At 49.7% G+C, this 27130-nt stretch overlaps 4 protein-coding genes across 7 annotated transcripts; 3 read left to right on the top strand and 1 right to left on the bottom strand.

Moving 5' to 3' along the window:
• Positions 1-251: 251 nt before the first annotated feature.
• Positions 252-2251, top strand: LOC112894427 (protein SPEAR3-like). 3 transcript variants are annotated; one of them, XM_025962137.1, is made up of 5 exons: positions 252-556; positions 663-764; positions 1364-1425; positions 1565-1646; positions 1766-2251. In XM_025962137.1, the coding sequence occupies exons 1-5, from the start codon at positions 320-322 to the stop codon at positions 1868-1870; spliced, it is 588 nt and encodes a 195-aa protein (XP_025817922.1). In that variant the 5' UTR covers positions 252-319; the 3' UTR covers positions 1871-2251. The 3 variants fall into 3 exon arrangements, with proteins under 3 accessions (XP_025817922.1, XP_025817921.1, XP_025817923.1); XM_025962136.1 differs by having other exon boundaries at positions 660-764; XM_025962138.1 differs by lacking the exon at positions 663-764.
• Positions 2252-6497: 4246 nt separating this feature from the next.
• On the top strand, positions 6498-8618 carry LOC112891536 (aldehyde oxidase GLOX1-like). Its single transcript, XM_025958425.1, has 3 exons — positions 6498-7031; positions 7162-7322; positions 7445-8618. The coding sequence occupies exons 1-3, from the start codon at positions 6498-6500 to the stop codon at positions 8616-8618; spliced, it is 1869 nt and encodes a 622-aa protein (XP_025814210.1).
• Positions 8619-9573: 955 nt separating this feature from the next.
• LOC112895723 lies at positions 9574-10338 on the bottom strand. Its single transcript, XM_025963720.1, has 2 exons — positions 10295-10338; positions 9574-10181 (listed from the first exon to the last, which is right to left on the bottom strand). The coding sequence occupies exon 2, from the start codon at positions 10164-10166 to the stop codon at positions 9669-9671; it is 498 nt and encodes a 165-aa protein (XP_025819505.1). The 5' UTR covers positions 10167-10181; positions 10295-10338; the 3' UTR covers positions 9574-9668.
• Positions 10339-15661: 5323 nt separating this feature from the next.
• On the top strand, positions 15662-18340 carry LOC112894956. 2 transcript variants are annotated; one of them, XM_025962810.1, is made up of 9 exons: positions 15662-15917; positions 16256-16332; positions 16438-16666; positions 16819-16973; positions 17088-17133; positions 17216-17307; positions 17396-17492; positions 17581-17637; positions 17740-18340. In XM_025962810.1, the coding sequence occupies exons 1-9, from the start codon at positions 15777-15779 to the stop codon at positions 17851-17853; spliced, it is 1008 nt and encodes a 335-aa protein (XP_025818595.1). In that variant the 5' UTR covers positions 15662-15776; the 3' UTR covers positions 17854-18340. The 2 variants fall into 2 exon arrangements, with proteins under 2 accessions (XP_025818595.1, XP_025818596.1); XM_025962811.1 differs by having other exon boundaries at positions 15777-15917; positions 16460-16666.
• The last annotated feature ends 8790 nt before the right edge of the window (positions 18341-27130 follow it).

Raw genomic sequence — 27130 nt, 5'->3', positions numbered from 1 at the left:
ATTTAGTTTTGCCTAGATTTTTGTTGCAACGATAGGGTTTTGCGGCACATGGTATTAACTATAATCTAAAGAGGGCCAGACCACTAGACGCAATTTAAAAGTTGAGGCAAGAAAAGCTTGGGAGGCCAAGTCTCCCTTTTAATAAGTGGCGGATATATTTGCCCTGCGAGGAGATCACTCCCCTTCCATTTTAAAAGGGTCTCGTGCATCATCCAATCGACTCTCTCCCACCCCCCCCCCCCCCCTCTCCAACTCCACCTAGCTTTGTTCATCTTGTTCTTCCAAGTCTTCCTCCTAAGCTAGGTCTTCGTTCTTGCATATGAGTGGGAGCAACTTTGGGGACAGCATGGGGTGGAGCAGTAGCGGGAGATCGTCTGGCTCCAGAAGGGGCAAGAGAGGCGGCGGCAGCGGCGGCGCCGACAAGCCCAAGCAGCCGCAGCGCGGGCTCGGCGTGGCGCAGCTGGAGAAGATTAGGTTACAGAGCGAAATGGCGGAGTACTTCCATCCTCTCAGCCAGCCCCCCAGCTTGATCCACAGAACAGGCAGCCTTAACTTGGTAAGTGATGGCCGCCTTGGCGATCCGCTTCCCTTCGTTCAGTGTAGCAGTTTATGATTAGGGAGTCCTAATTTCTTGTGCTTTTGGGAATGGATCGATCTAGCAGGAGGATGCACGGGCGTCGACGTCCTCGCTGTCGTCGTCGCCATCTTCCTCCTTCTATGCCACCGCCGTCTCATCGCCGTTCCCAGTCAATCCAAATTTTTCGGTACATAGACACCCCCTTCCCTGAACGATTATTAGCTAGTTCTTTAGGATGAAATTGGTCAGTCAAAAGTTCAGACATATATCTAGCTTCCACATGAAAGATGGATAATCCAAATGGAACTTTCTTTGATGAATGATCCGGTGCTTGTGTATATTTAACATATGATCTGACACATGAATGTGAAGATAGTAGCAATTGGTCATTTTTCTGAACACAGAAGAGGGGTTTTTTCAGTATTCTCAGAAATCAACAGTGAATTGGTTGGTTTTTCGTTTGTCCCAAAGAAAATTCACTGAAGAGCCATGCTTGTGTCAGTTTCATTTGAGTTGCATGTGTTTCTAGCTAAGATGGCTAGATAGCTCTAATTTTTTCTCTTACCTTGCAATTCATTATTTGTCACTTTTTTCTTGTTAGACTTTGATCTCTAGCTACACAATGTGTTTTCTTTGTCTGTGTGGTTCTGAATTAGCATGGCAATTGAACTCCTAAAAAGGAGCATATCATCTTCTTGTGCATCTTTCCATCGTTATACATGTAGCCTATAAATTATTGTAACACCAGGATAGCGTTCTTACATTATTTCTGACTTCATCATGTAGATGGCATACGGCGAGAGAAGCGGAGACCTGCGGTACGGTGAATTCCAAGCTCCCATAATAAGGTACGGTAGTGCGAGCTTATATATTATCACCTGCATGCTCATCACTTACTGAATTTCAGATAAGACTCACTTCCAATAGCTTGTGATCAAGCTCTAATAACTAACATTGCTGATTTTACAATTATGTATCAACAACCAGATCACCGAGCAGCAGTGCTATCTATGGCGCCCCACATTATGCACATCCTAATAACATCACATTGCCACTCTTTGAACCACAGGTACGTAGAGTTGAATGTCTGTTCTAGTTCAAATTATTGTTCACCTAGATGTATGTCATCCTACCATTACTGTCTATACATTCTTCTGATTAACACGGTTCGATGCAAAACTTTGGTAGGAATCCACGCGATTGAGGGGACATCATGATAGAAGCCGGTCAGCTGATTCAACAAGTATGAACTCTGATGATCCACAAGACGTCGACCTTGAGCTCAAGCTATGATCCTAAAATGTTCCTCCTTTCCCCTCTCTCCTTCGTTGTGATGTGATAGCTTTATTAGATAGTCTTGATGGGCCTTTTCACTTTGTGGTGCAATAAGTTTCTGAATTGGTGCCACTAGCCAGAACCAAAAGGATTTGCCGTCTTCTGTAATGCCTACCAGAAGAGAGGAATAGTAATGCACCTTCTTTTAATCAAGACATGCATGCTGTGTGTGCATGCATGACATGGGATCTGGTGATCATATCTAGAAGTTATTCTGATTGTACTGTGAAGCATAGATGTGTTGACTCCTGCCTGCAACTGCAAGCATACAGTACTGACACAGTTCGTACATGGTGGTTATTAATTTATGCAACACAAATTTCATCATTGCTGAGATCAGAGAGAATGTTCATATGTGTATGAGCACTTGCATGCATGCCAGCTGAATATTTTGATCCACAAGCACAAGATGGAACAGAATAATAAATAACTTTATCTGCATCATCTCAAACACAGCTGTCTTTTGTACTACTTCTAATGCAGCTTGTCTAGCTCAGCCGTTCAATTACAAGTTTCTTCATGTTTGTACTGCAATCATCTTTCCGTCTGCACCAAAAGGAGGCTTTTTCTTGATCTACCTTGGCATACAGAATTATATATATACCACAATTTGTCTGTTGATCATGCCTTCATATCAGTGTGCATGGGTACCCTTGCCTAGCTAGGCGAGAGATATAGATGCTCCATAGGCTTTCATATATACTGACCCTAACTATAAGTTATCACATTGTCACACTTTCAGACTTCAAATATATGTTCTCAGTAATATGTGGTGTTAGAACTTGTAGATATACGCATGACGCATTGTTATCAGCATGCTGGAATAATGTTGATCAATCGGCTAGCTCATCCACTGTGATCTGCAATAAGGTATGATTTGCCCATGCTCAAATTCTATATATATTACCAGCATGTCCGTTTATCTAGCAATATAATTAAATTAGCTGCATTCTAATGGAATTGTAAGTGTGCAAATTTTGACATCAATAAAGAACATTGGATTGTATCATAGTTGTACACCACGTTCTGTATATATATACTCTGAATTGCTCTCCTTTGTTAGTGCAATTTTTTATCTATGTACCAATGTAATGCCTCCACACGAGCACTTCATGTACTATATATACGATGGCTACATATCTAGTTTAGGGTTACATACATATATATGTACTGCTAACTAATGCCGGTTAGCTCCTAAGTATAGAACTTTAGAATTATGGCTCCCTTGAAAAAACAGAATTAGATCACAGTTCAAACTCAGATAGGCACACATAACTATATATACTGGTAATTTACCATCATCCTATTCAAAGTTTTAGACGTCCTTCAGCCACATAAAGCACAGTGTTCAGACTACATGTATGCACCGGTTTTGACAGAGAGGTTTTGCATGTTCTTGGAAAGAAAGCAGGATGTAATAATAACCCTTGTTTTTCTAACGGAGAATGTTCTACGCAGCCATGTCACTAGCTAATAATGCTCTTGTATATATGTAGTATGTTACTGTACACACATAGCACCAATCGCATAATTTCGCAGCATCTTTTGTGAACACAAAGAATTAGGCGTGAGAGGCATGCTTTTCAATTTTGTGAACACAATCATGCACGCACACCACGACTTTTGTTCCTTCAACAAGATGACTATTATTCGTTATTTGATACTCCTTTGCGGGAGACATTACATGACATCTTAACCCATAAACTGTATTGTTAATCATCGACACGATCGGAGCAGATGATCCTCCCAATCTCCATCTACGCGTGTACGAATCTTCCTGGAAAGATCCTACTCATCAAGCTGCCAGGCCATGTATGATGAGGCCTCGCTGTCCCCCCAAAGCCGTATCGGCTTCGATCGGGTGCTGAGTTGCTCCAAATCCCGAGCCGTACTTTTCTAATCGGGCCTTTTCAGTTCATCATCGCATGCATCTGCCGCGCCCAGCATTTTTATATGCGCAGGCTGCTGCCTGGCTGCCTGGCTGCCTCTGCCTGCGCATGCAGGCAATCTCTTTTGCTCTGCAGAACTTGATGCAATGCAAGTTGCTACGTAGATGAATAGATGATGATGATGATGATGATGGCGTGGTATATATATTTTATACGTGTACCACCCACAGGGCATGCAGGAGCTGAGAGGCATGTGTGCATGGACGCACGTTACGGGCAGCAGCAACTTGCGGCTAGTGGCGTGCTTAACTGCCGATCATCACCTTCCTCAAAGGCCCTTTTAGTATTAGTAGTAGTATTAGTCTGATGGGAAGGGATGATAGATGGCCATTAGTTTGCTCAAACTGCAGTACCAACATGCAGCACTTGGAGCAGTCCTGCAGTTGGATGCATGCGGTTGCTAGCTACTTTGATCGTACTATACAACTGGAGATATATGCATGCCACTTGATGAGTTTGCACTTTGTATGAACTGTATGTATAACCGTGCAGCTAGCTAGTATTATTATTGGACTACTAGTAGCTAACAGACAATCGCATACCGATACCGAAACGCGCTAAGTTAGATGTGAGATCTGTCTATCTACACACAAGTAGCCATTTTGGATTGTTAGTTAGTTGTTTGTTGCGGTAATTATTCGGTTCTATGGGAGAGATGAGGAAGAGGAACCCTACGTTCTCTTTCCTCTAAAGTGAAATAGCACGCATTTTGGTTTTGTTAAATGAAATGCGTTTCATCAACAGCAGACAGGCCTAGCTTACGTGGGGTGGTACACCTAATGTTGGCCAAAAGTGGATCAGGCGAATTCCCCTTAGTTTTTCACCTAGGGCCGGTACGGTCCCTCTAGCTAGGGCCGTCGCTTTATCTAGCTCGAGCTCGCTGGTTTTGCGTTTTGCTGGTTGCTGCCTCCTTATCAACAACTATGATCATTGGTTGTGTTCTACTAGCTAGCTCTGTCACTGTACACGCAGCGTGCCTATTCTGATCAGATCCATGCATGTTTCAGAGCTGGCTAGCTGCTGCGTCAACCAACAAGATCGATGTGCTGCCGATTTGACAGAGCAAAAGCGCACGGCCACTCGAGGCCGGCCCGGCCGGATTAGACCAAGGGGCCGTGTGCTTACAGAGAGTTGCGTACCAGATTGACGTTCTTGACGACAACGCAGAGGCCAGAGGATGAGTTAAATATATCCGGGGTAAATCCAGCCCATCATGTGATGCATGCTTCACGACTAAAATTGTAATTATCTATGCAGTAAATTAAACCAGACTCACGCCGTCTACAACAGTGAAAGTAATGGATAATCAAGTCTTTTCCCCCCTGAGCTAGGTTACACTAAGCGATCTGATGAGTTGACACATGATGCCGGAGCTTGGCTTGTCTCGTGGATACGCATACATATAATATAATTATATTGTATAGTTCCATGGAAACAAAACATATAGGTAGCGTGTACTCTCTGAGGGGTCGTCGTGAGCACATCAGCCGCTCTTCGTCTCGTCTTGCGCGGTGTTCCTCACCGTGCTCGGTCGTCGGGAGCCGCCGACGTGCCGCTCCTGGCCGGCTCCGGCGGCGCAAGATGGGCGACGGTTGCGAGTCCGTCGCCGTGATCGCAGCGAGATATGGGATTCCATCGCCATGGGCGGCTTCGACTTGCGGCCTCCGCGGACTGAATGGCCTGCGCCGCAGCAGTCGCACGGCGCGCCGCCGCGGGTTCCGAGACGCTGGGACGGCGGGATGGGAGAGATGGACGGACGGTCTCGCATCACTGGGCCGAATCGGCCCGCCACTTATGGCGCGCGGGGGATGCTTTGGGCCGGTTAGGCGCTGGAGGGCATTGAGTGCGGGCCTTTTTCCAGCACCGTTTGTGTGCGCTTGGGGCGATCCTCCGGCCCAGGAAGTTCTGTCCATTTTCAAAAGAGCGAGCCTAAATGGACAACATCAACAGCCCGTTTCATACGTAATTCTTCATTTCTTCCACATAATAACTGGTCGTTCCGAATTGATTTCCAAAAAAGAGGCTCGAGACCGGCCGCGTTTTTTTTAATCTTAGTTGATGATTTGATAATATTTCGATGTTACCTGGATTTCACGAATGCAATTTGGTGGTTCTTGTTACTGACTCTGTCTTTCCTCTCCCTTTTGCAAATCCTCTCTACGACCGTACTTGCATGACTTTTGAATGAAGTGTTCATGTTCATGTCGGCGTTACTGCCTGCCATTCTTCGTCGTCAAAAAAAAAGGAAAAAAGGCTGGATTTTCACGAAAATGAACAAAACGATTTTGGCTCCCAACAGCAGCGTCGCCCCATTGTCCTGGGGTTGCCTTGTCCATCAATTTTCAAGTCGGTGCAGGACTGGGGAGTGGACTCGAGAAGCTCCCCTTGCTGTTCGCGCGAACCACAGAATGCCGTTAGCTATATTTGAACGGCCCGTTACTCGTGCTTCTCCGTACCCAAGCAAAGCACACGCCCACCATACAATTCCCAGCTCGCCATGGACAAAAGGCGAGCATGCGACGAGGCCCTCCTCGTCCTCCTCCCCCCCCCCCCCCCCCCCCCCCAGCTTACAGGAGGCCGGGAAAACGACTCGGAGCGGGCAGCGGAGCAACCTCTCGATCCCCTCTCCGACGACCATGGGGCCCCTCCTCCGCGCCGCCGTCCTCTCCGCCGCGCTCCTGGCCCTCGCCGCCGCGGGCGAGGCGCACACCGTCAGCGACTTCCTCAACATCTTCCGGCCCCGCAACGAGCACGATTACTTCCACAACGCCAACCAGGGGCAGGAGGAGGACGTGATGCCCCGGGCCAGCGACCAGCAGAGCCTCATCACGGCGCCGGTCAGCCGGAGCGGGCTCATGAAGGTGCCCGCCCGGTCCGCCCCCACCGCGGTGGCGCAGGACACCATCGTGCTCCCCGTCGACAACGCCGCGGGCTACCCCGGCGCTTGGTCCATGATCACCGAGAACGCTGGCGTGTCCGCGATGCACATGGTGATCATGCACAACGACAAGGCCATCATGTTCGACACCGTCACCACGGGGCCGTCGCTGCTGAGGCTGCCCAAGGGGAACTGCCGCCTGGACCTCCGGAGCAGGGAGCAGGGCACCAAGGACTGCGCCGCGCACGCCGTCGAGTTCGATTTCGCCACCGGCGGGGTCAGGGCCCTCAAGGTTGGTGGTTCATTCGGTGTGCCGAACAAAATAAAAAAGAAATTCTTTCTTTCTTTCTTCTCCGTCGATCTGGGTCCAAGGACAATGTCACGAGCCGCGACGACCGTACGGCGCGTACGTGCTGCTGCAGATCTTAACGGACGTGTGGTGCTCGTCGGGCGCGCTCGACGCGGAGGGCAACCTCGTGCAGACCGGCGGCTACTTCGAAGGCGAGAAGGTGGTGCGGTACCTGAGCCCGTGCGGCAACTGCGACTGGAGGGAGTTCCCGGCGAGCTTGGCCGAAGGAAGATGGTGATGCATATCGTCCTATCATATAATTGCGAGCGCTTGATTAGTAGTTCCCCTCGCAAAACAAATTAGGGTTACGTACGATTTCTCACAGCGGCGACATGCCTTGATGCGTGCGTGAGCAGGTACGGGACGCAGCAGATCCTCCCGGACGGGCGCTCCATCGTGCTCGGCGGCCGGCGCGCGTTCAGCTACGAGTTCGTCCCGGCGGAGGGCCAGTCGAACGCCGCCGCCAAACCCATGCAGCTGCTCCGTGACACCACCGACGACGTCGAGAACAATCTGTACCCGTTCGTCCACCTCCTCACCGACGGCACTCTGTTCATCTTCGCCAACGACCGCTCCGTCGTGTTCGACTACCGGACCGGCCAGGTCGTCCGCGACCTCCCGGCCCTCCCCGGCGGGGGCAGGAACTACCCCGCCTCCGGCATGTCCGCGCTCCTCCCCCTCGACCTCCGCCGCGGCGACGTGCTCAGCCCCGAGGTCATCGTCTGCGGCGGCACCCCCAAGAACGCCTTCAAGTTCGGCGAGACCAACATTTTCAACGACGCTCTCCGGGACTGCGCGCGCATCAACCCGCTGAAGCCCGGCGCCCGGTGGGCGACCGACCAGATGCCCGTGGCACGCACCATGGGCGACCTGCTGATCCTGCCCACCGGCGACCTGCTCATGCTGAACGGCGCGGCCAAGGGCTGCTCCGGCTGGGGCTTCGGCCGGCAGCCGGTGCTGAGCCCGCTCCTGTACTCGCCGCGGCAGCCGCGGGGCTCGCGGTTCCGCGCGCTGGCCGCGACCACCATCGCGCGCATGTACCACGCCACCAGCGCGCTGCTGCCCGACGCCACCGTGCTCGTGGCCGGCAGCAACACCAACTCCGCCTACAACTTCACCGGCGTCGACTTCCCCACCGAGGTGCGCGTCGAGCGCTTCACGCCGCCCTACCTCTCCCCGGAGCGCGCCGCCAACCGGCCGGAGATCGACATGGCGACCGTCCCCGCCGGCGGGATGGCGTACGGGGCCAAGTTCAGCTTCCAGTTCTCCGTTCCCATGCTGCACCTGCACGTCACCGATGCCGACCTCAAGGTGACCATGTACGCGCCGCCGTTCACGACGCACGGCTACTCCATGAACCAGCGGCTGCTGGTGCTGGCCGTCTCGTCGTTCATGCCCGGGCCGCACAGGCACGGGATCACGGTCGACGCCCCCGCGAAGCCGGAGCTCGCGCCGCCAGGCTACTACCTGCTGTACGTCATGGTGAAGGGGGTGCCGAGCAAGGCCGCTTGGGTGAAGGTACACAAGTGACAAGGCGACTCTGGGAAAAACACGTGTCCCCCGGAGGAGTAGCCGCACCACCGCATACGAGGGGTTTGGCAATGGCGTACCAGGCAGGCATACCTGCGCATCGATTTTGGTTTGTGTTTTCTTCATGAAATTTGGTAAAGGTTCTCCCTAATATTTAGAGGCATGCAAGTATAGGATATGGATCGACTCAAATTCGTTAGCCGGTCCAAGTGTAACCATGTCCGGTTATTAGTAGCGTTAGTCTTGCAATAACATTAAAGAACATGGATGTACTAGTAGACAGTAGAAATGTATCTGCTGTTGGTATACATTATAAAATCACATTTTTTTTCTTATGATGGATAAGCAAGATTTCAATAAAGAGCAATTCTGTATTTTCATACCGAATTATCACGATTGCGATGTTATATCTCTTGTAACTACGTAAAGGGTCATCACCTACAGTACTAACTTCTTAACTATCATATTCCTTTCGTCCTAAAATATAAATTATTTGATCAAATTTAGAACAATCTGACCTAAAACAAACTGAAATACTTTATATTCCAGATGGAGGGAGTAGATTCACACACGTGAGAGATTTCCTTACAGAAATGACCATATCACTGGTGACTCATGTTTAGAACAAATTTCCAAAAATCAGCATTTGGAAGAAAAAAAAAGAAAAAAGACCCAGTGGCTGCCCTTATACGGCGCGTGTGGTTTTCAGTTATCCAACTCATGACCACCTCCCATAGGGAGGTCTGTTCTTTTTTTTTTATCCTTGTTGGTTATTCTTTGCATGCATATTAGGGGAAACTTGCCTATATATATGATTCTAGCTAGCTTAGTGTTAAACTCTTAATAATGACTAGGGCAACCAACTACACTTTTTTGGGGGGAGGAAGTGGGGGATAAAGGATGAGAAATTTAATAACTCTGTTATAAACATAAGAAATAGAAAGCACGACGCAACTTTAGCAGACACTCCAGATTATATTATCAATGTCGAGAAGCAAAAGAAAAAACTATTTATATTGCGCACTGTGTATAGGCACTGTCCGAAATAGATCAAACGGCCGTCCTTGCACGAACGCAACCCTCCCTCCTACCGGTGGCCTGGAGCAGCCTGACAACTTCACCCAGCACAGCCGCAGGCTTGTAGGCGCCCTTCATCCCCACCAGCTCAGCCAGCGCGCCAACCTTCCTCGCAAAGCCCTCCTCGAAGAAGAGCTCACCGAAGCTCCCCGCCTCCTCATCGTCGTCGGACTCCTCGGCAGTCTGATGAACACCCGACGTGCCCGCGTCCGACACGGTGTCGGGGTCACTGCTGATGTGAGCATGATCGTCGCCAGCAATAACTTTTTGCGCCGGCCGGTGAGCGGTGGTTGGGTCGTCGGCGCGAGAAAGCCGTGTCCGGCGAAGCGCCTCCAGGCCCAGAGCCACGGTGCGAAGCGGGACGCCGTCGTGCTCCACGGCCGGAGCGGGAGGGCTGAAGCACCGGAGGCCCGCGCCGGGCGAGAGGTCGAAGACGACGTACCGCGGCCGCAGCTGCACGGCAGATTCCATTTCCTTCGACAGACTCTGCACGAAGAAGCAGCTGATCTGTCAGCTTATTACTACGATCTGGTAGCATACTCCTACAAGAGGGCAGAATCATGACGGAGAAAATACTAATGGATAGGAGAAATGATTACCTGCCGCGTCGAGAGTACTCTTCGTTTGTGTTGCAGTTGCAGTAGTCGAGTGCTTCTTGCCTGTGTTTATGCGAAGCTAAGAGGGCCCTATTTATAGAGGTAGCCCCGAGACGGTGATGATTTGACCCGATCCTAAACAAGAAAACCGCCGTTCGATCGGTGTGGTAGCTTCGTACTCCTGCAACGCTGAGGTTAAGGTCCCGACCAGGCCGGCAGAGTGCTTTCAGATGGCCGGGCAAAAAAAATTGTCAGGATATGCTACTGCTCGTAGCTTCCGGCAAACATGCTCCCCGTCTTGGGGGCTTTCCGGCTTTCCGCATGATCAGGATTCAGGACTCCCTGGGAGCGCGAAAACTAGGCCCTACCACAAGTACCCGGGCAAACACACCGTCCAAAGGGTGTTGCCACTCTTTAGGCCTCGTTCGATTACGTATGAATTTATTACCGGTCGAAAATGATGGGTACAACAAAATAGACTTATGATAATATCACGAGTCTATTTTGTTGCAATTAGTGCTCGGTTCGGTGTAAATTCCGATCTTTTATTCTACCTATAATGAATTTTTTCTACCTATAATAAATTTTTTGTTGTACCCATCATTTTCAACCCGGAATAAATCCGTATAAAACCGAACAAGACCATAGTTCGCAACAAAAGCGTTCGGCGGGGTGTTTGATAGGATTGGGTTTCGCCTAACCGGCAAGGCAAACAGTCACGCACGTGCATTTCGTTGGTGGAGAGGAGGAACTCGATGCGCTGCTAATGCCGTCCTGACAGGCTGACAGATCGGTTGTGCTTGTGCAGCAATGGTCGAGTTCGAGACTGTCCTCTGTCTCGGCCTCTTGGGCAAGTTCCAACGTGGTTAAAACTCAAAAGCTTCCTTTTTCCTCGGCGGATGGTAATCCAGCACAAGTCATCTGCGTAATGATGATGATCAGGGGAAGGCGTGCATGGGGCCGGGACGGCGAAAAGCAGAGCGCGCGGCTGGTGTTTACGGCCGCGCGCGGACCCGGAATTCGGGGCCGCGCGTGCACGCGACCGCGGCGTAGTGCGCGCGCGCATGCGCAGCCCTCCCGTGGCCTCGGGCCGGGTGGCCAGGGGCAGGGGGATTTGGACCGAGCCAGCCGGAGCCACGCTTGCCGAGCGCGTAGAGCGGTGGAGACAGAGCTGCCGACCGGTCGGACTCTCTTCGAGCTGGAGGGAAGCGTGACGCGCGCTGTGCTCTTCTACTGCTATGACCACGCAGCCTGCACGTTGCGTGCGGTGTACCGTGCACAGTGTGCTACTGCGTTGCCTCCTGCCCCTAATATAAAGAGAGCTTTACCAGCAGATGAAAAGATTGCCGAGGCACCATTTTGAGCTTATTACTGTGTCGTAACTGATAAGTGATAGGTGGCTTTGTTTGCAGCGTAGTGTAGAACTGAAAGAAAGCCGGCGATGCTGTGGAGCAATGGAAGAAGACATCAGATCTACAAGCAGGCCGCCGGATCTTCATCCTGACGGGACAGCAGACAGAAAACAGCATCCAGCGGGAAGACGAGGTGGGCTGCCCTCCCGGCGAAAAGATCGTCACGCTGCTGCTCCTAGCCTGATGATGATGGAGAGAAGCAGCACTCTTTCCAAAAGCCCGTTGGGAACACATGATCGCCATTTATCAAAGCGCGAAAACAAGGACCGGGCGCTAATACTCTCCCGTTAGGATTTTGCTGGTTATTTGGCCCAAGGTTCAAGCCTAACGTGGGCCAACGCAAATAAGCTACTCCATGGGCCGAAACCCCAGATTGGGCATGGGTCCATGGGCTGGCCCATTCTGACGAGTCCCTCGTGCCTGCAGGTTGCGTATCTCAACATGAATAGAAATCCGCAATTAATTCAATATTAACTGGTAAGATGGCCCGCCAAATAGCGCGGTAGCTAGTTGTTTTCCTTTACTCTCCTATGTCAAATTTTTAAAATTTTATGCGTACATGCACTTATATTATCTTATGTACGGTTGCTGCATCTTTTCCCGTCACGTGCCGTGTACGGGATCTACAAATTTATTGCTGCATCCGGTAAGGTACAACCTTCTTCTTTATGGTCACCATCCTCTATGATTATCGTCACCCTCTTGGAATCTAACTCGTGTTAACCTTTTTCACTCCTTTCTTTTAATTATAGTTGTTCCCTATAAGCTAATGCTATTAAATATATTTTTATTTGGGATTATTAACATATTCCCTAAATTGAACACTTATGATCAGTTTAGTAGGATTTCGTCTCCTTCTAAATTTGATTTATTTTTAGCTTTAAGGTGAAACCATATTTTGGTGGAGCTGAAACAGTTTTAAATTTTTTTTTGGCAAAGAAGGTTTTAATGGTAATGTGGCAATTCTAAGAAGATTTTAGAGCTTGAGGTCGGAGGAGAAGCCAGGTTAAACTATTTTTTGGCTCCTTCTAAGTGGTTCTGAGATTTCATATGAATTTTTTGTGTGAAGCCGTTTTATTTTTACCTATTTAGTAGAATTTATCAAAAGATTGTTGGAGAAACAATTAGAGAAGCTCCAGCAAACACATTCTAATAATCTTCAAGGTTACATGTACTATCGTGAGATGTACTGATGTTTGAGATATTGATAATATAATGAAGGGTATGTCAAGGCTCAAAGAATACCATAGTCAAACTACTACTTAGCTACCAATCTATAATGATTTATTTGTCACATTTAATATTTATTTATTTATTTGTAACTCAAAAGCAGAAGCATGCATCTTTCTAATATTTTCCAAATTAATACTGTACTAGAATTGAATGTTAGAAAGTGACAATATAATTGCCGTGACGTAAATGTTGAACTCTACAATGTCGGACAACTGCTTAAGCACACCACATACATACGTAATCGGCATAATAGTTAACTCGCTATAAAAACAACAAAGGAAATTGTACCAGTAGCGGCTATAGCATGAAAATTAGGTACACATGATTTTTATTCAAGTGATTTGCTTCCAAATATCAATTAAAATTGAAATATTATTTTTCATTATTTTTAATTTACATGGAATTTTTTCCTTCAAATTCATGTAGAATAGTATAAATTTTTTTATTATTTTCATTTCAAGTTAATGTAATATACTAATCATATTGAACGAAATCTTTCGATTAATCTAAACTGTTACAATAATATAAAAATTAATGCTGTATAAATTTTTCTATTAGGGTGGCGATTTCAACATAAACTTTCAAATGTAGCTTAAACAAATTTATATGGGCATAGGCTATTTACTTGGATGCTGTTCGAGCGCTTGGCTGCTACTGTGGTACGACCTTCTCATAAAAAATGTAGCATTGCGTTAGATCTTCATAAAATTCAACGGCGCAAATAATTCTCTTTTTTAGATTAATGTGGGAATTTCTAGCCCCTCTCGGCGAATGTGGTGGCTTCTTTTAACAGTCCCTTATTAATATAATAGATGATTTATATATTTTTTATTAGGGTGGTGATTTCAAGTTAAACTTTCAAATGTGGCTTAAATAAATTTACATGGGCGTGGGCTACTTGGATGCTGTTGGAGCGCTTGGCTACTACTGTGGTGTGATCTTCTCATCAAGAATGTAGCATTGCTCACTTTAGCGCCATTGTTGTGGTTCTCCTTGTACTTGCACCGGTTCATCTTCAGTTGCAGGGTGTCATGGCCTGAAATGGGCTAACAACATCTAACCCCTTGCCTCAACTCACCGATGTCTCTCAAGTTAGTATTGTCTCTCATGTAATCTTTCATGCCAAAACCCTCCTGCTGTAGTGATGGAAAGTAAAGCATATAATTAGAAGATATATCAATTGTCCTGTTATTCTATTCACCTTTGTTTTCTTTTCTCCTTATTTTTCTAACCTCCTTATTTTTCTAATTTTAAATTTAGTTATTTACTAATCATATTTGGCATGGACTCTTTGGTCATGTTCTAATTTTTCTTAATTTTTAAATTCTAAAAATAGTTATTTATTAATCATATTTGATATGGACTCTTAACTTAGTTTAGGCTGTTAGATCTTCATAAAATTCAACGTTGCAAACTTCTCTTTTTTAGATTAATGTGGAAATTTAGACCCTCTCAGCGAACGTGGTGCCTTCTTTTAATACTCCCGTATTAATATAATAGATAGATAGATATCCTCGCTCTAAAAAAGAATAGCTTTTCAGAAGACGAAGTGGCGTCAGTGGCGTTCGAATGATTTTTCTTTATCCCTTTTTTAAATGGCGCATGAACTGCTGCATGAGTAGCAGGGGCGCGCGGTAACGAGGGGTGGATCCAAATCCAATGATCCATCCGTTCCACTCCCGGCCCTGGGTGTTTAAGGTTGGTTTACCTAATGCTGTAGCCCCGGCACACCTAAAACCTCCCTCCCCCGGCACCTGTTCCAGTCAAAGCGGGCCTTCTTTGGGACATCATGTGGAATCAGTGAGCTACCACGGCACCAACTGCTCCTCCGTCCCCTCCCCATCTCAGTTCGACCCACGCCATCATCTTCTCCCACGCCGGCGGGGATGGTCTCTGCTGCCCGCGGCGCCGCAAGCACGTGTGGTGTGGTTCACTAATCTTGACTAATTATTGTACTCTTGTGTCTGGAAATTCCAGATAGCTTCAGATCCTTCCGGTGTCAGGGAAAGTAGGCCAAGTTCAATATGCGTTGACTCGGCGTAGTCTGCTAGTTGCACGAAATACGTCCAGGATCATTAAGATTTCTTCATCCTGGTTTAGGTTAATCTGGCTATTAGGCAGCTGGTTTTTTCTAAGTTTTCCTTGAACATTTTCAACCCTGCAGACCCGCGACACGATCTTTCTCCCTCGTCCGCACACGGGCGGCTACTCTGTGTTTAACCATGGCGGCATGGCCTCTGAAATCTGAATCGGTTGGTTACTCTTAACTACCATGGCGGCATGGTATTGTTTACAGGCAGCACACCCTGTGGTCGATGGCGATCGGTGATTTTCTTTACGGCCACGAGTCACGAGTGCGTATACAATATACCGTCTGTCCGAGGCACGAGTCAAAACGAACACGCGGCGAACAGCGACGGATTTCTTCCATCCACTCTTTTTTTCCCCCTAAAAAATTCTGATTCAAGTCACAGGGAGCCGTTGCCTCGAGCATTTTTTCCCTCCAATAAGCAACCAACCCGAACTACTCCTACACTCCCCACAACGCTTCTGGTGAGAAAAAAAGGGGGGCGCACGACACGAACTCCTCCCTCCCGCGGATGCCAAACCCAACACAACCATCGCGCGCGCGCACAAAGATGAGAGAAAATAATAACAGGGGTCCAGCCTCTTTATATGCGTGGTCATCGCTACCGCTCCTCCATGATCTCGTGCTCCTGCATCGATCTGTGCACGCTCGTCAGTTACCAAGGAGCAAGAAGGCAAGGGCCTGCTCGCGGGGGTCTGCGCGGGGCGACCGGGCGAGGGGCGGCTTGGCGTGGTGCCTGTGCGAGGAGAAGATGCAGGAGGCGTCGTCCCCTCTCCCGGCGCTAAGCAACGGCTACCAGCCGCTCCCGTCGCTCTACCTGGGCTTCCTCGCCATATGGGCGGCCTCCGGCTTCTCCTGGGCGTTCAGCTCCTGGCGGAACCGCCATTTCCAGGTAGTGTCGCCCTGAATTTCCTCCATTTGGTCTCTCTCTCTCTTCACGTCGTCAGGTTTCCTTTCAGCGATTTGGTCGCAGCGCTCTTGCTGCTCGCGGCACGTTCTGATGAGCATTCTGGCGAATTGAAGGAGCGTGTTTGACGTGCTGTCCGTTTTTTTGGTTTGTGGTTTTGCTGGTTAACAGTTTCAGGCTTTCAGCAAAAAAACCTGAATTTTCGCTCTTGTACTGAACAACTGTAGAAGCCTGATGCAGAGGAATTGGGAACGTACTTGTGAGTAATTTTTCAGAGAGTCATACTGTGGTTCTCATGCAGTGGTTTCGTTTCGTTTGGGCAGGTGAATAACCTTCAATGGATCCTGGCCCTGGTCCCACTGATCAAGGCGCTCCAGATGGCACTCTCATTCCTGTTCTGGTGAGCTTCCGGGTGGCCTTCACTTTGTTCCGCCTGGCTGCCATCTCTCTCCCTGAACACCTGCAGTAAATCTTTTTAGCAAGGGCTGAATTCAGACGCTGGCAGGTACTCGTGCGTGCACCTCCAGACGTGCTCGCTGTGGATGTCGTTCGGCGCGTACGTGACGGGGATCCTCTTCCAGACGGCCTCCTTCGTCTCCTTCATGCTCATCTCGCACGGCTATTGCATCATGTGCGAGCGCCTATCCATCCGGGAGAGGCGAACCACCGCCGTTCTGGGGTGCCTGCTCTACCTGAGCCTCATCGGCTACAAGGCTGCGGTCCCTTATTTCACAGTGAGTCTTCTCGCTGAACCTGAACCAAATGTGAAATTTTCAGGGAAGATATGTAGTATTTTCTGCTGCAGCATTGCAGCATTTTGTCTGAACTTGTGTACAGGGATACTCGACTGCTGTGTGTTCTGAAATTTCCCTGTGACTTGGAACAGATCTTTCTGCTGATCAACTACTTCGCGTCATTTTACATCATATTCCGGCGCACATCGCAGAACCTGATAGTTCTGCAGGAGCAGCTCAGCTTCATAGAGGAGGAGGACATCCATTCACTGCACGGCGCTCTGAACACAAAGTACACAATGTTCAAGTACGCGGTTCTTCCCAGCTGTTTCACTTCTGATTGCCTCTTGAGCGCATTTTCCTAATGGGTAACTCCTGAAACTGCTATGTGCTTACGCTCCTGCTCTTGTTTTTTCATCAGGAGATTTCAGGGCACGATGCAGGTGGCCGCAGTGGCATTCATCATGGTACGAGACTTGCTTAGCACACGGCACTGTTTTGTGTTATGATCAGTTTGGTTTGGCAGTGTTTCTGACAGTGTGATTTCAGGTGTACATGAGGGCTGATGACACACCGGATAACTACTGGTTTCGCGTGTTAGTGCGCGAGTGGGTGCAGTTCTGCATCTTCATGTACATTGGGTGAGTACAAGAACTCATGGGCTGACAGCACCCTCCTAAACTCAAAAGGGTGGTAGATTCAGTTTCGTTCCCATCTTTTTTTTCCCAGGTGGAACTTCAGAATCCCTGAAGCATCGCTTCATCTGCCGGTCATACCCCTTATGAAATCAGCATGGGAGATCGCCATGCCTCCTATTTACAGTGTGGTAAGTTTCATAAAGTTTTCTAGCTCTCACACCGCCCGTTCTGCAGACAAGACTGAAACATCTCGTACTGTTGTTTCTGACGAAACAGGAGATGGACGCAGCCGATTTCAAAGGCCTCGTCTCGGATCAATGGCACGTCGGAGTGGTAGGCACGAATGATCTCGCAAAAAAAAATTATTTATACTGTTGTATACGGTTACAATGCCGGGATCACTGCCTGTCAATCTGACACTTTGCAATGTTGCAGAGGACTGGTTCAGGTTGTTCTGCCCAGCCGCTACTGGTGCTGGTTCAGAACCCTAGCCCTTCACCTTCCGCAAGAGCCTCAAAGTTTCAGTTGGACAGGGAGAACCAGGTGTAGTTCTGAAACCGAGATGTCCTTCCATAAAGGTTCTGAAACCGAGATGCAGAAGATCACTTCGACCAATTAACAGAATACAAAGCTGACACAAAACAGCTGAGTTGGACAGTGAAATACTTGATAGTATTTCTTGGGGAAGAATTGACAATTTCCATGGGCGAACAGTCAGAGACCTTCAACAATGAACATCCTTTTGTCATCTTAGAACTCTTTTTTTCCCGGTTCGAAATACAGGAAAATGTACATATACAGAAATGGAGAACATATGGTTTAGGCTAGATCAAAAGCAATCTTATGTGCCAGAGTATTAGTGCACGACAGATCGCCAGGAAGGAGGATGTTCCTGGAAATTATAGCTGGAATGCGTTTCTAGTTTGTCAATGCGAAACTAGAGACTGGAAATTGTGTCTGTACAAACGAATGGAATTTGTTTTCTTGCGGCAATATGGCCAAAATCAGTTAGAACTACACATGGCCTATTTCAATATTTGTGGATTCGTTTTTTTATTATGTCATAACTTTATATTCACCAATATAATCACATGTTTCAAGATATAGATGTCGCATGGCTTATGCCTTTTTCAAATCGCAACAAGGTACATACCCGGGGCCATGGGACTGGATACATAACGTAGTTTAAAGAGGTCTAAGAGATTAAGAGATTAAGTTCGCCTTATCTCTTATTCATTCTGTTTATCTCTTATTTATTCCGTTTAAATAGGAGATAAGGCTAACCGATACAGGAAGAATCTACTCGAGTTATATTCTGGTACGATTCCTTAGCTAGTGTTGGTTGGTATCTTTGTAACCCTGGCCTCTCGGATATATAAGGGAGGTCAGGGACCCCTTTCAAAACAGAAGATCATTAGGTCATTCTACACCAAAGGCAATACAAACCACCATACAGGACATAGTGTGTTACGCATCTTGCGGTCCGAACCTGTCTAAACTTTATGTTCCTTGCACCTTCGAGTTCCTGGTCTCGGCGTCCTTTCACCCAAAACTTACCACCTTGGGTATATCCCACGGTGGGCAGCCGGTTAAACACCGACAGCTGGCGCGCCAGGTAGGGGGACGCGTCGAAGATCCACCGGCGAGCTCGATGGCATCTTTCAATTTCATTAGGTCAGTTCCCTCTTAGGGAACGACTTTCGTTTTTGGCTCGTGGGTCTGCATCGCAGATGGTGCGGGCAATTTTCGGCGATTTCTCATCGACATGAGGCCGAAAACCTTCGCTACGGATCCTCGCAGCGATCTCAACAAGTTCGTTGACGAGCTCGACAGCTTGCCGCTCCATACTTCCGCAGCACAGATCGGGATGGAGTCTGCTCCAGGCTCGACTTCTTCTGGTGTCGCGACAACTTTTCCCGGTTTGGACTTGTTCCAATCTAGGGATCCGCATGGCCGATCGCAACTCGGCTCATGCAAACCGGCTACTAATCTTCTGGAGGCCGGCGTCTCTGGGTCCTGCTCCACGCTAGAGCAGGACCTGGACTTGCTGCTCCAGGACGGAAAGTCTGAAGCCACCTCATGTCGGGGGGCTTCGGGTTGTTCTGTTCCAGGTGATCTGGTGATCACCTCTTTGCTGGAGGGGCGTGTTGTGCATTGGAGGGGCATGAGGCTCTCTGATCTACTCGAGGCAGAGGGTCGACTTGTGACCCACCTTGAGCCCTTGCCTTTTCAAGAGGACAGGCCATTAGCCACCGTGGCGGAGGGGTCGACTGAACTAGTCGACGAAAGTTCTCATGAGCTTTCCTCCCGCCAGGTGCTGATGGCCGAAGAAGGCGAGGGTGATGGGGACCTTCCCATCAACAACTTTGAAGCGATCTCCGAAGATGAGATCATGGCCAACGCCGGCGGCGAGAACGACGCCGATCGTGAGGCGCGGAGGGCCAGAAACAGGGCCCGCGCAATCCGGCGGAGGAGAGCCAATGAGCGTAGGCGATCTATGCATCGCGAGCTTGACCCTGAATTCGCCGCCGTAAGCGAACGGGGTTTCAGGACTCCGGTGGCCAACATCGCCAGGGTGACGGCCATTCTCGAGCGCAGCTACGATCCGGAGGTGCGTAAAGCACTTCTCTATGCGCAGAGGGCTTGGATCCAGCTGGATCAACACAACCCGGCGTCCACAATCAGAGAGGAGCGCGTGGGTGAGAGTCGAAGTCAGGCTCATAGCCGAACGGCTGGCGGCCGCCCTCGACACCATCTCAGCAACGACAACGCCCGCGGGAGCCAGGCCCCTGGCGGGAGGCAGCAGCCACCGCAAGGAGGTCATCCGTGACAAGCCAATCATCGACTTCCTCCAGAGGATTTGCGCCAGCACATCAATGAAGGCCGCGACGCGCGGACTGTGATCTCTTCCAGGTGCAAGACCCGCGAAGAAGTCGAAAATGAAGGTACTGACTGTAGCGATCGGTTTCCTGCTTTCTCTGCACATTTCAGCAGCTACAAGTACCCAGAGGGTTTCAAACCCATCGGCATCACCAAGTACGACGGTAAGCAAGCTCCTCAACAATGGCTCCGTTGTTACTCCACGGCCAACGAGGTAGCAGGGGGTTCAAACATTACCAAAGTCGTCTACTTCCCGATGGCTTTGGATCCCGCGCCGCTCACTTGGCTGGAGAGCCTCGGCAGCAACTCCATCGACTCCTAGGAATGACTTAAGAAGGTCTTCATCGACAATTTCCAGGGAGCGATTGCCCGTGCAGGTACTCGACATGATCTTGCCCAGTGCAAACAAGAACGTAACGAGCTTCTGCGGTCCTACACGCGTTGCTTCTTCGACGTCCGCGCTACCATCGCGAACATCTCGGAGGATGACATCATCGATTGCTTCTACAACGGCATCACCGACCCGGGCATCTACAGGGATTTCGAGCGGAACAGGCCAAAGACTGTTGCGGGCCTTCATGATATGATGCACGATTGGTCCGAATAGGAGGAGAAGATGCGGGAGCGGTTCCCGCGGCGTCAGGACAGCAATCTGAGGCGTCCAAACGACAACCGCAACGACAAAGGCCAGCGGGATTTTGTGGGTCCACCCCGAAAACGAAAGCCAGATGATGTCATCGCGGCTATCGATCGTCCTTCGCGGGGTAAGAAGTCGACGACACAAGAGGAGTTTGAGAAGCTCCTGCAGAAGAAGTGCCCGTGGCACCCAGATGCTAATCATGCCACCATCGACTGCTACAACCTTCGGAGGACGTTCAGCAATTCTGACAGTGGAAAGAAGAACAAGAAGCCTGCGGGCAAAGAGCCCGATGACGATGATCAAGAGGACCACGGGCGCAACCCGAAATTTCAAGACACCTCAAAGGTCGTCAACGTTATCTTCGGGGGTGATGAGGATTTCGGTTCCAGGAGGGACCAGAAGCTGCTTCTTCGGGAGATCTTGTCCGTCGAGCCCGCGGTACCACGACCACTCCGTTGGTCGGAGGTCCCCATCTCGTTTTCTCGCGACGACCAGTGGACAAGCTTTTCAGAGCCCGATAAGTTCCCCCTGGTCCTGGATCCTGTGGTGGCGGAGGTCAAGCTCACCAAGGTCCTCATCGACAGCGGGAGCGGGCTCAATCTCATCTTCGTCAGCACTTTGAAGAAAATGGGTCTGGATTTCAAGGACATGCTGGTTCGCAGCAAGTCCCCCTTTTACGGCATTGTCCCAGGTAACGCGGCACACCCGCTTGGTATGGTGGTCCTTCCAGTCACCTTCGGCACGCGGGAGAATTATCGTACTGAGTTCATCAAGTTCGAAGTGGCTGCCTTTGAATCTTCTTACCATGCAATATTGGGTGGTCCGGCTCTTGCCAAGTTCATGGCAGTGCCGCATTATCTTTATCTGCTTCTTATTATCTGCTTCTTAAGATGCTAGGACTCAGTGGAGTACTCACCCTTCGCGATGACTTGAAGAAGTCGTATGACTGCAACCAGGAGGTGATCCAATATGCTTGACCACACGCGTGCTAGATGCTTCGGGAGAAGTACTCGCGGCCGCACAGCAGCTTTCCCAGTCCGGGCTGGAGATTCCCTTCAAGAAGGCCAGCAAGTCGAGCATCCAGTCGACTGATGACGTGGCCCTCAAGACGATCCAGCTCCTAGAGGGAGATTCATCTAAGACCGCTGTCATCGGCGCGGGCTTAGGTGACAAATAGGAACTCGCGCTTGTCAGCTTCCTTCGGGCTAACCGAGACATATTCGCGTGGAAACCTGCGGATATGCCAGGGGTGCCTAGAGAGTTGATCGAGCATGCTTTGAATGTAGACCCGAAGGCTATGCCTAAAAAGCAGCGCCTGCGAAGGTTTGCCCACGATAAGCGTGAGGCCATCAAACGGGAGATCGCTAAACTTCTCACGGCTAGATTCATTAAAGAAGTAATCCATCCAGAGTGGGTAGCGAATCCCGTTATTGTAAGAAAAAAGAATAATGAATGGAGAATGTGTGTCGACTACACTGATCTCAACAAGCACTACCCAAAGGATCATTTTGGGCTGCCGCGCATTGACCAAGTTGTCGATTCGACGGCCGGTTGCGTCTTTCTTTATTTTCTTGATTGTTACTCAGGTTATCATCAGATCTCGCTAAAGGAGGAGGATCAAATCAAGACTTCATTCATCACCCCGTACGGGACATATGCCTACAAAACCATGTCTTTCGGGTTAAAAAATGCAGGAGCGACCTATCAGCGTGCGATCCAGATGTGTTTCGCGGATCAGTTGCACCGGAACGTTGAAGCTTATGTGGACGAAGTGGTCATCAAGACCAGGGAGTCCAGCGACTTGATTGCAGATCTGGAGGAAACATTTAACAGTCTGCGCAGATTTTGGTGGAAACTCAATCCTACCAAGTGCGTTTTTGGAGTACCTTCGGGGAAATTGCTCGGGTTCATTGTCAGCAACCGGGGCATCGAAGCCAACCCTGTAAAGATCACGGCCATCACTGATATGGGGGCTCCGGCCACAATCAAGAATGTGCAGAAATTAACAGGTTGTATGGCGGCCTTGAACAGGTTCATTTCCCGACTCGGGGAACGAGGACTACCCTTCTTTAAGCTCCTGAAACATCAGGATAAATTCCACTGGACGGAGGAAGCCGAGCGGGCTTTGCAGGATCTGAAACATCATCTTCAGTCACCTCCGATCCTCTCGGCACCGTTGCCCGGGGAGGATCTACTACTTTACGTTACGGCGAAAACTCATGTTGTCAGCAGTGCTATTGTAGTCGAGCGAGGCGAGGAAGGCCATGCGTTTGGAGTGCAAAGGCCTGTCTACTTCATCAGCGAGGTCCTCTCCGAATCCAAGGTACGTTATCCAGCTGTTCAAAAGCTCTTGTATGCAATCTTAATCACATAAAGAAAGCTACGCCATTACTTCGACGAGTACAAGATCACTGTGATCACGGATATCCCGCTGGCGGATATTCTTCATAATCAAGATGCCACGAGGCGCATATCCAAGTGGGCAGTGGAGCTGGGGGCTTTGTCAATCGACTTCAAGCCACGCACTGCAATCAAGTCACAGGCTCTAGTCGACTTCATGGCTGAATGGAGGGAGAATCAAGTCCCAACCCCAGTGGACAAGCCAGAGCACTGGACCATGTATTTTGATGGGTCCCTCAAGCTCGACGGTGGCGGCGCTGGTGTTCTGCTTATTTCACCACGAGGTGAACAGTTGAAATATGTCCTTCAGCTCCTGTGGACGGTATCCAACAATGAAGCCGAGTATGAAGCTTTGCTTCACGGGCTTCGTTTGGCGATATCACTAGGGATCAAGTGACTACTTGTATATGGCGACTCTCTTCTTGTTGTTCAGCAGGTCAACAAGGAACGGAACTGCAACAAGGAGACAATGGATGCTTATGTACAGGAAGTGCGCAAATTGGAAAGCAATTTCTCCGGCCTGGAGGTTCATCACGTATTGCGGGAGCACAATGTTGGCGTGGATATCCTGTCCAAACTGGGGTCCACGCGTGCCCAGGTCCCGTCGGGAGTCTTCATCCAGGAGCTCAAGCAGCCATCCATCAAGTCTTCTCCGCAGGTAACCATCGACGTGGGTCCCCAACAACCCGATCGAGAGGTTATGGTGCTGGAAGAGGACTGGTGAGAGGCTTTTATCCACTTCATTCGAGATCAACGGCTACCAGCGGGAATCGATGCCAAGAGCGCAGAAGCGGCACGCGTCTTTCGAAGAAGCAAGGGCTTCGTCCTGGTCGACGGCAAGCTCTATCGGCGTGGCGCTCGGTCAGGAGTTCTCATAAAGTGCGTCACAAAGGAAGATGGTTACGACATACTGCGGGAGATCCACGAAGGCATCTGCGGCAACCATGCAGCTTCAAGAACGCTGGTGGGAAAAGCATACAGGGCCGGTTTCTGGTGGCCCACCGCAGTGACCGACGCGGAGGATCTCGTGCGCAGGTGCTAAAATTGTCAATTCTTCGGCAAACAGACGCATGTTCCAGCCCACAGCCTCATCACCATACCGCCATCCTGGCCTTTTGCCTGTTGGAGTCTTGACATGATCGGGCCCTTCACGACGGCGCTAGGCGGTTTCACCCATATTCTGGTAGCTATCGACAAGTTTACTAAGTGGATCGAGTACAAGCCGATAGCCAAGCTCACGCCAGATCGGGTCGTCGACTTCATCTCAGATATTTTGCATCGTTTCGGCTTCCCCAACACCATCATCACGGACTTAGGATCAAACTTCACGATGAACCAGTTCTGAGAGTTCTGCGAGAATGCTTGCATCAAAGTTAAATATGTCTTAGTCGCACACCCAAGGGCCAATGGACAAGTCGAAAGGGCGAACGGCTTGATAATTGACGGCCTCAAGAAGAGATTATATGATGAAAATAGCAAAAAGGGAGGCAAGTGGATGCATGAGTTGCCGCATGTCGTCTGGGGGCTTCGGACCCAACCGTCCAAAGCCACAGGGCAAACGCCTTTCTTCCTTGTATACGGATCTGAGGCTATTTTACCAGCTGACATCATGTGGAAGTCTCCCAGGGTTGAAATGTATAACGAAGGCGAGGCGGATGAGGCGAGGCAGTTAGAGCTCGATTCTGTGGAAGAAGTTCACTGCACCGCTCTCGTTCAGTCAGCCCGATACTTGCAGGGGATCCGTCAATATCATGATCGCAACGTTAGGGAGCGGTCGTTCAGCATTGGTGATTTGGTTTTGCGTTGCATTCAGGACGAATCCGGCCTGCACAAGCTCAACTCAAGATGGGAAGGACCGTTCGTCGTCAAGCAGGTCACACGACCAGGGTCATATCGACTACAATGTCCCGAGGGTCATGACATCCCGAATTCCTGAAACATTCAGAACTTGCGCAAGTTCTACCCATAAGAAAATGCCCGGTGATATCCGAATCCCCGGGGGCGTGGAAGATCTCTTTTCCTCGAAACAATTTGGAGGCTGTATGCCACAATATTCGGGCTATACATTCCTTCACAGGCACACGATGGCCGCGGTCACGTGCAAACACTTGTGTAAATTGACTACTTGTCGTGAATGATACGAAGGTTATGGCCACATTCATAACTTATCGACTTCATTTTTCGACGGAACCCTCCGCTCCGATCAAATCCGCTCCATATCAGTTTTCGCCGCGACCCTGGATGGTCGCACGTGACAGCAGTCGTATTTTCCCAACACAATCGATCCGTTCGACTGGTTCATACCCAGGTTGTTGGATAAAATCATATAAAGAGCTACCTCGATTACATCCTGCGTGGTCGTACCAGAGTAGTCTCGGTTCTGCCAAGACCACGGCACAATAGCGGCGATGCCCGCATTTGCTCCCAACAAGTCCGATCCGTCCGTCCGGATCCCACTTAACTTGCGGAGCACGCTCATATAAGGAGCGACCCTGACTACATCCAGAGTCAATGCACTCGGAGTAGCTCTGCCTTAAGCAATGCAATTGCGCAATGATGCTCGCATTTCTTCCTAACAAGTTTAGACCTGCTCGATCGAGTTATGGCTAATCTGTTAGACGAGTCGTAGCTACCTTTAGGGTCGTTGCACCCAGGGTAGCGTCTACTACTTACGCCTTATGAGCCTGGATGCCAACTCAGCCTAGGCACATACACAAGTAGAGACATCAAAAGAAACCATATATATACAAGGAAGCGAATACTTGTTTTCAGTACCCTAATCATGCATTACACCTTGAACTATGTGTTCTGATACAGGTTGGGCCTCTAAGAGGTATCTGTCGAATTGCTCCTCGGTGCAGTCCGCCGCCATGCCTTGAGCAAATATCTCCAGCTTCGCGCCCGGCAGGAAGGACTTCACGATTGCGAGGGCATTGTTGACACACGTGATAGGTGCCTCGGACAGGAGCTTCATTACTTTCTCTGGGGCCTCATGGAGACGCTCTAGCAGGGTCCGGGGGTTTGCTTCGACTTCTCCGGGTGGATCCACCACGTCCACCATAGAGCTTAGGAGAACCTTAATGAGTAAAGAAGAGCTACTTACTGACGTGAAGAACCTGCTGTATCACCGTACAGATGACGTCGAGAGGCTGCGGAAGGTGATCGGCGACACTGAGCGACAGTTCGTCGACAACCTTCAGCGAATCAAGACGCTAGGCGAGGAACTCGAAGACCTCAGGGGGGCCGCCCGGGAGACCCAGGGTGAGTTATACAGTGCAAAATACCCGAGGGATGCAACGGTTTACCTGGTGCGCCTTCTTTTGCTCCCTGAGCTGCTCCTTATGCGCCTCGAGCTCCTTCTTCTGCTCCTCGAGTTGTTGCTGGAGCTCGGCGTTGACCTCCCTGAGATGCACGTTCTCCGTCTCTTCATTGTCAAGGCGCCTCCTCAGGACAGCAAGTTCCTTGCGTTCGTAGGCAATGGCCTTAAATTCCTCTGCTTGCTTCCGGGAGTGAGCGATCATACTCTGCAAAAAGGGGAAGTCCAGATAAACAATTCGATATATTATCTGGCAGTACAGTCTTCAGGCCTCACCATGGCAAGGTCATGCGCATTCTTGAGGATCTCTATGTTGCCGTCTGACAACAGCTGGTCACCCGCCAGGTCGGCGGCGACGGCATCCTGACAGCCTGACTCAGCCAGCTGCGGCTCATCGGGTCTCCCGGAGGTGCCCACGACTTCTTCAGTTGTCAGCTGCTGCGCACCTGCAATCACAAAGGTTTTCAGCATACAGCGTGTTGATCCCGGCAGCTAGCCGGGGCGGTCAGATGCTCACCTGCGCCACCCGTTCGAGCGGCGCCAGGGGCCTCGACCTGCTTCTCGCCACTGGCCACGGCCTTGACTTGTTG

This window comes from Panicum hallii, chromosome 5 (assembly GCF_002211085.1).
Source record: "Panicum hallii strain FIL2 chromosome 5, PHallii_v3.1, whole genome shotgun sequence".
Taxonomy (NCBI): domain Eukaryota; kingdom Viridiplantae; phylum Streptophyta; class Magnoliopsida; order Poales; family Poaceae; genus Panicum; species Panicum hallii.
The sequence above is the reverse complement of the archived record's forward strand: the minus strand, read 5'-3'. Positions and strand labels throughout refer to the sequence as shown.

What these genes read in the sequence shown, in the direction of transcription:
- LOC112895723 (XM_025963720.1), bottom strand. Translation starts at nt 10,166, where the DNA reads ATGGAATCTGCCGTGCAGCTGCGGCCGCGGTACGTCGTCTTCGACCTC.
- LOC112894956 (XM_025962810.1), top strand. Translation starts at nt 15,777, where the DNA reads ATGCAGGAGGCGTCGTCCCCTCTCCCGGCGCTAAGCAACGGCTACCAG. An exon ending in CTGCGGTCCCTTATTTCACA is followed by an intron (nt 16,667 to 16,818) that starts GTGAGTCTTCTC and finishes GACTTGGAACAG; the next exon opens with ATCTTTCTGCTGATCAACTA. An exon ending in CCGCAGTGGCATTCATCATG is followed by an intron (nt 17,134 to 17,215) that starts GTACGAGACTTG and finishes GTGTGATTTCAG; the next exon opens with GTGTACATGAGGGCTGATGA.
- LOC112894427 (XM_025962136.1), top strand. Translation starts at nt 320, where the DNA reads ATGAGTGGGAGCAACTTTGGGGACAGCATGGGGTGGAGCAGTAGCGGG. An exon ending in GAACAGGCAGCCTTAACTTG is followed by an intron (nt 557 to 659) that starts GTAAGTGATGGC and finishes GGATCGATCTAG; the next exon opens with CAGGAGGATGCACGGGCGTC. An exon ending in CAGTCAATCCAAATTTTTCG is followed by an intron (nt 765 to 1,363) that starts GTACATAGACAC and finishes TTCATCATGTAG; the next exon opens with ATGGCATACGGCGAGAGAAG.
- LOC112891536 (XM_025958425.1), top strand. Translation starts at nt 6,498, where the DNA reads ATGGGGCCCCTCCTCCGCGCCGCCGTCCTCTCCGCCGCGCTCCTGGCC. An exon ending in GCGGGGTCAGGGCCCTCAAG is followed by an intron (nt 7,032 to 7,161) that starts GTTGGTGGTTCA and finishes GTGCTGCTGCAG; the next exon opens with ATCTTAACGGACGTGTGGTG. An exon ending in AGCTTGGCCGAAGGAAGATG is followed by an intron (nt 7,323 to 7,444) that starts GTGATGCATATC and finishes GTGCGTGAGCAG; the next exon opens with GTACGGGACGCAGCAGATCC.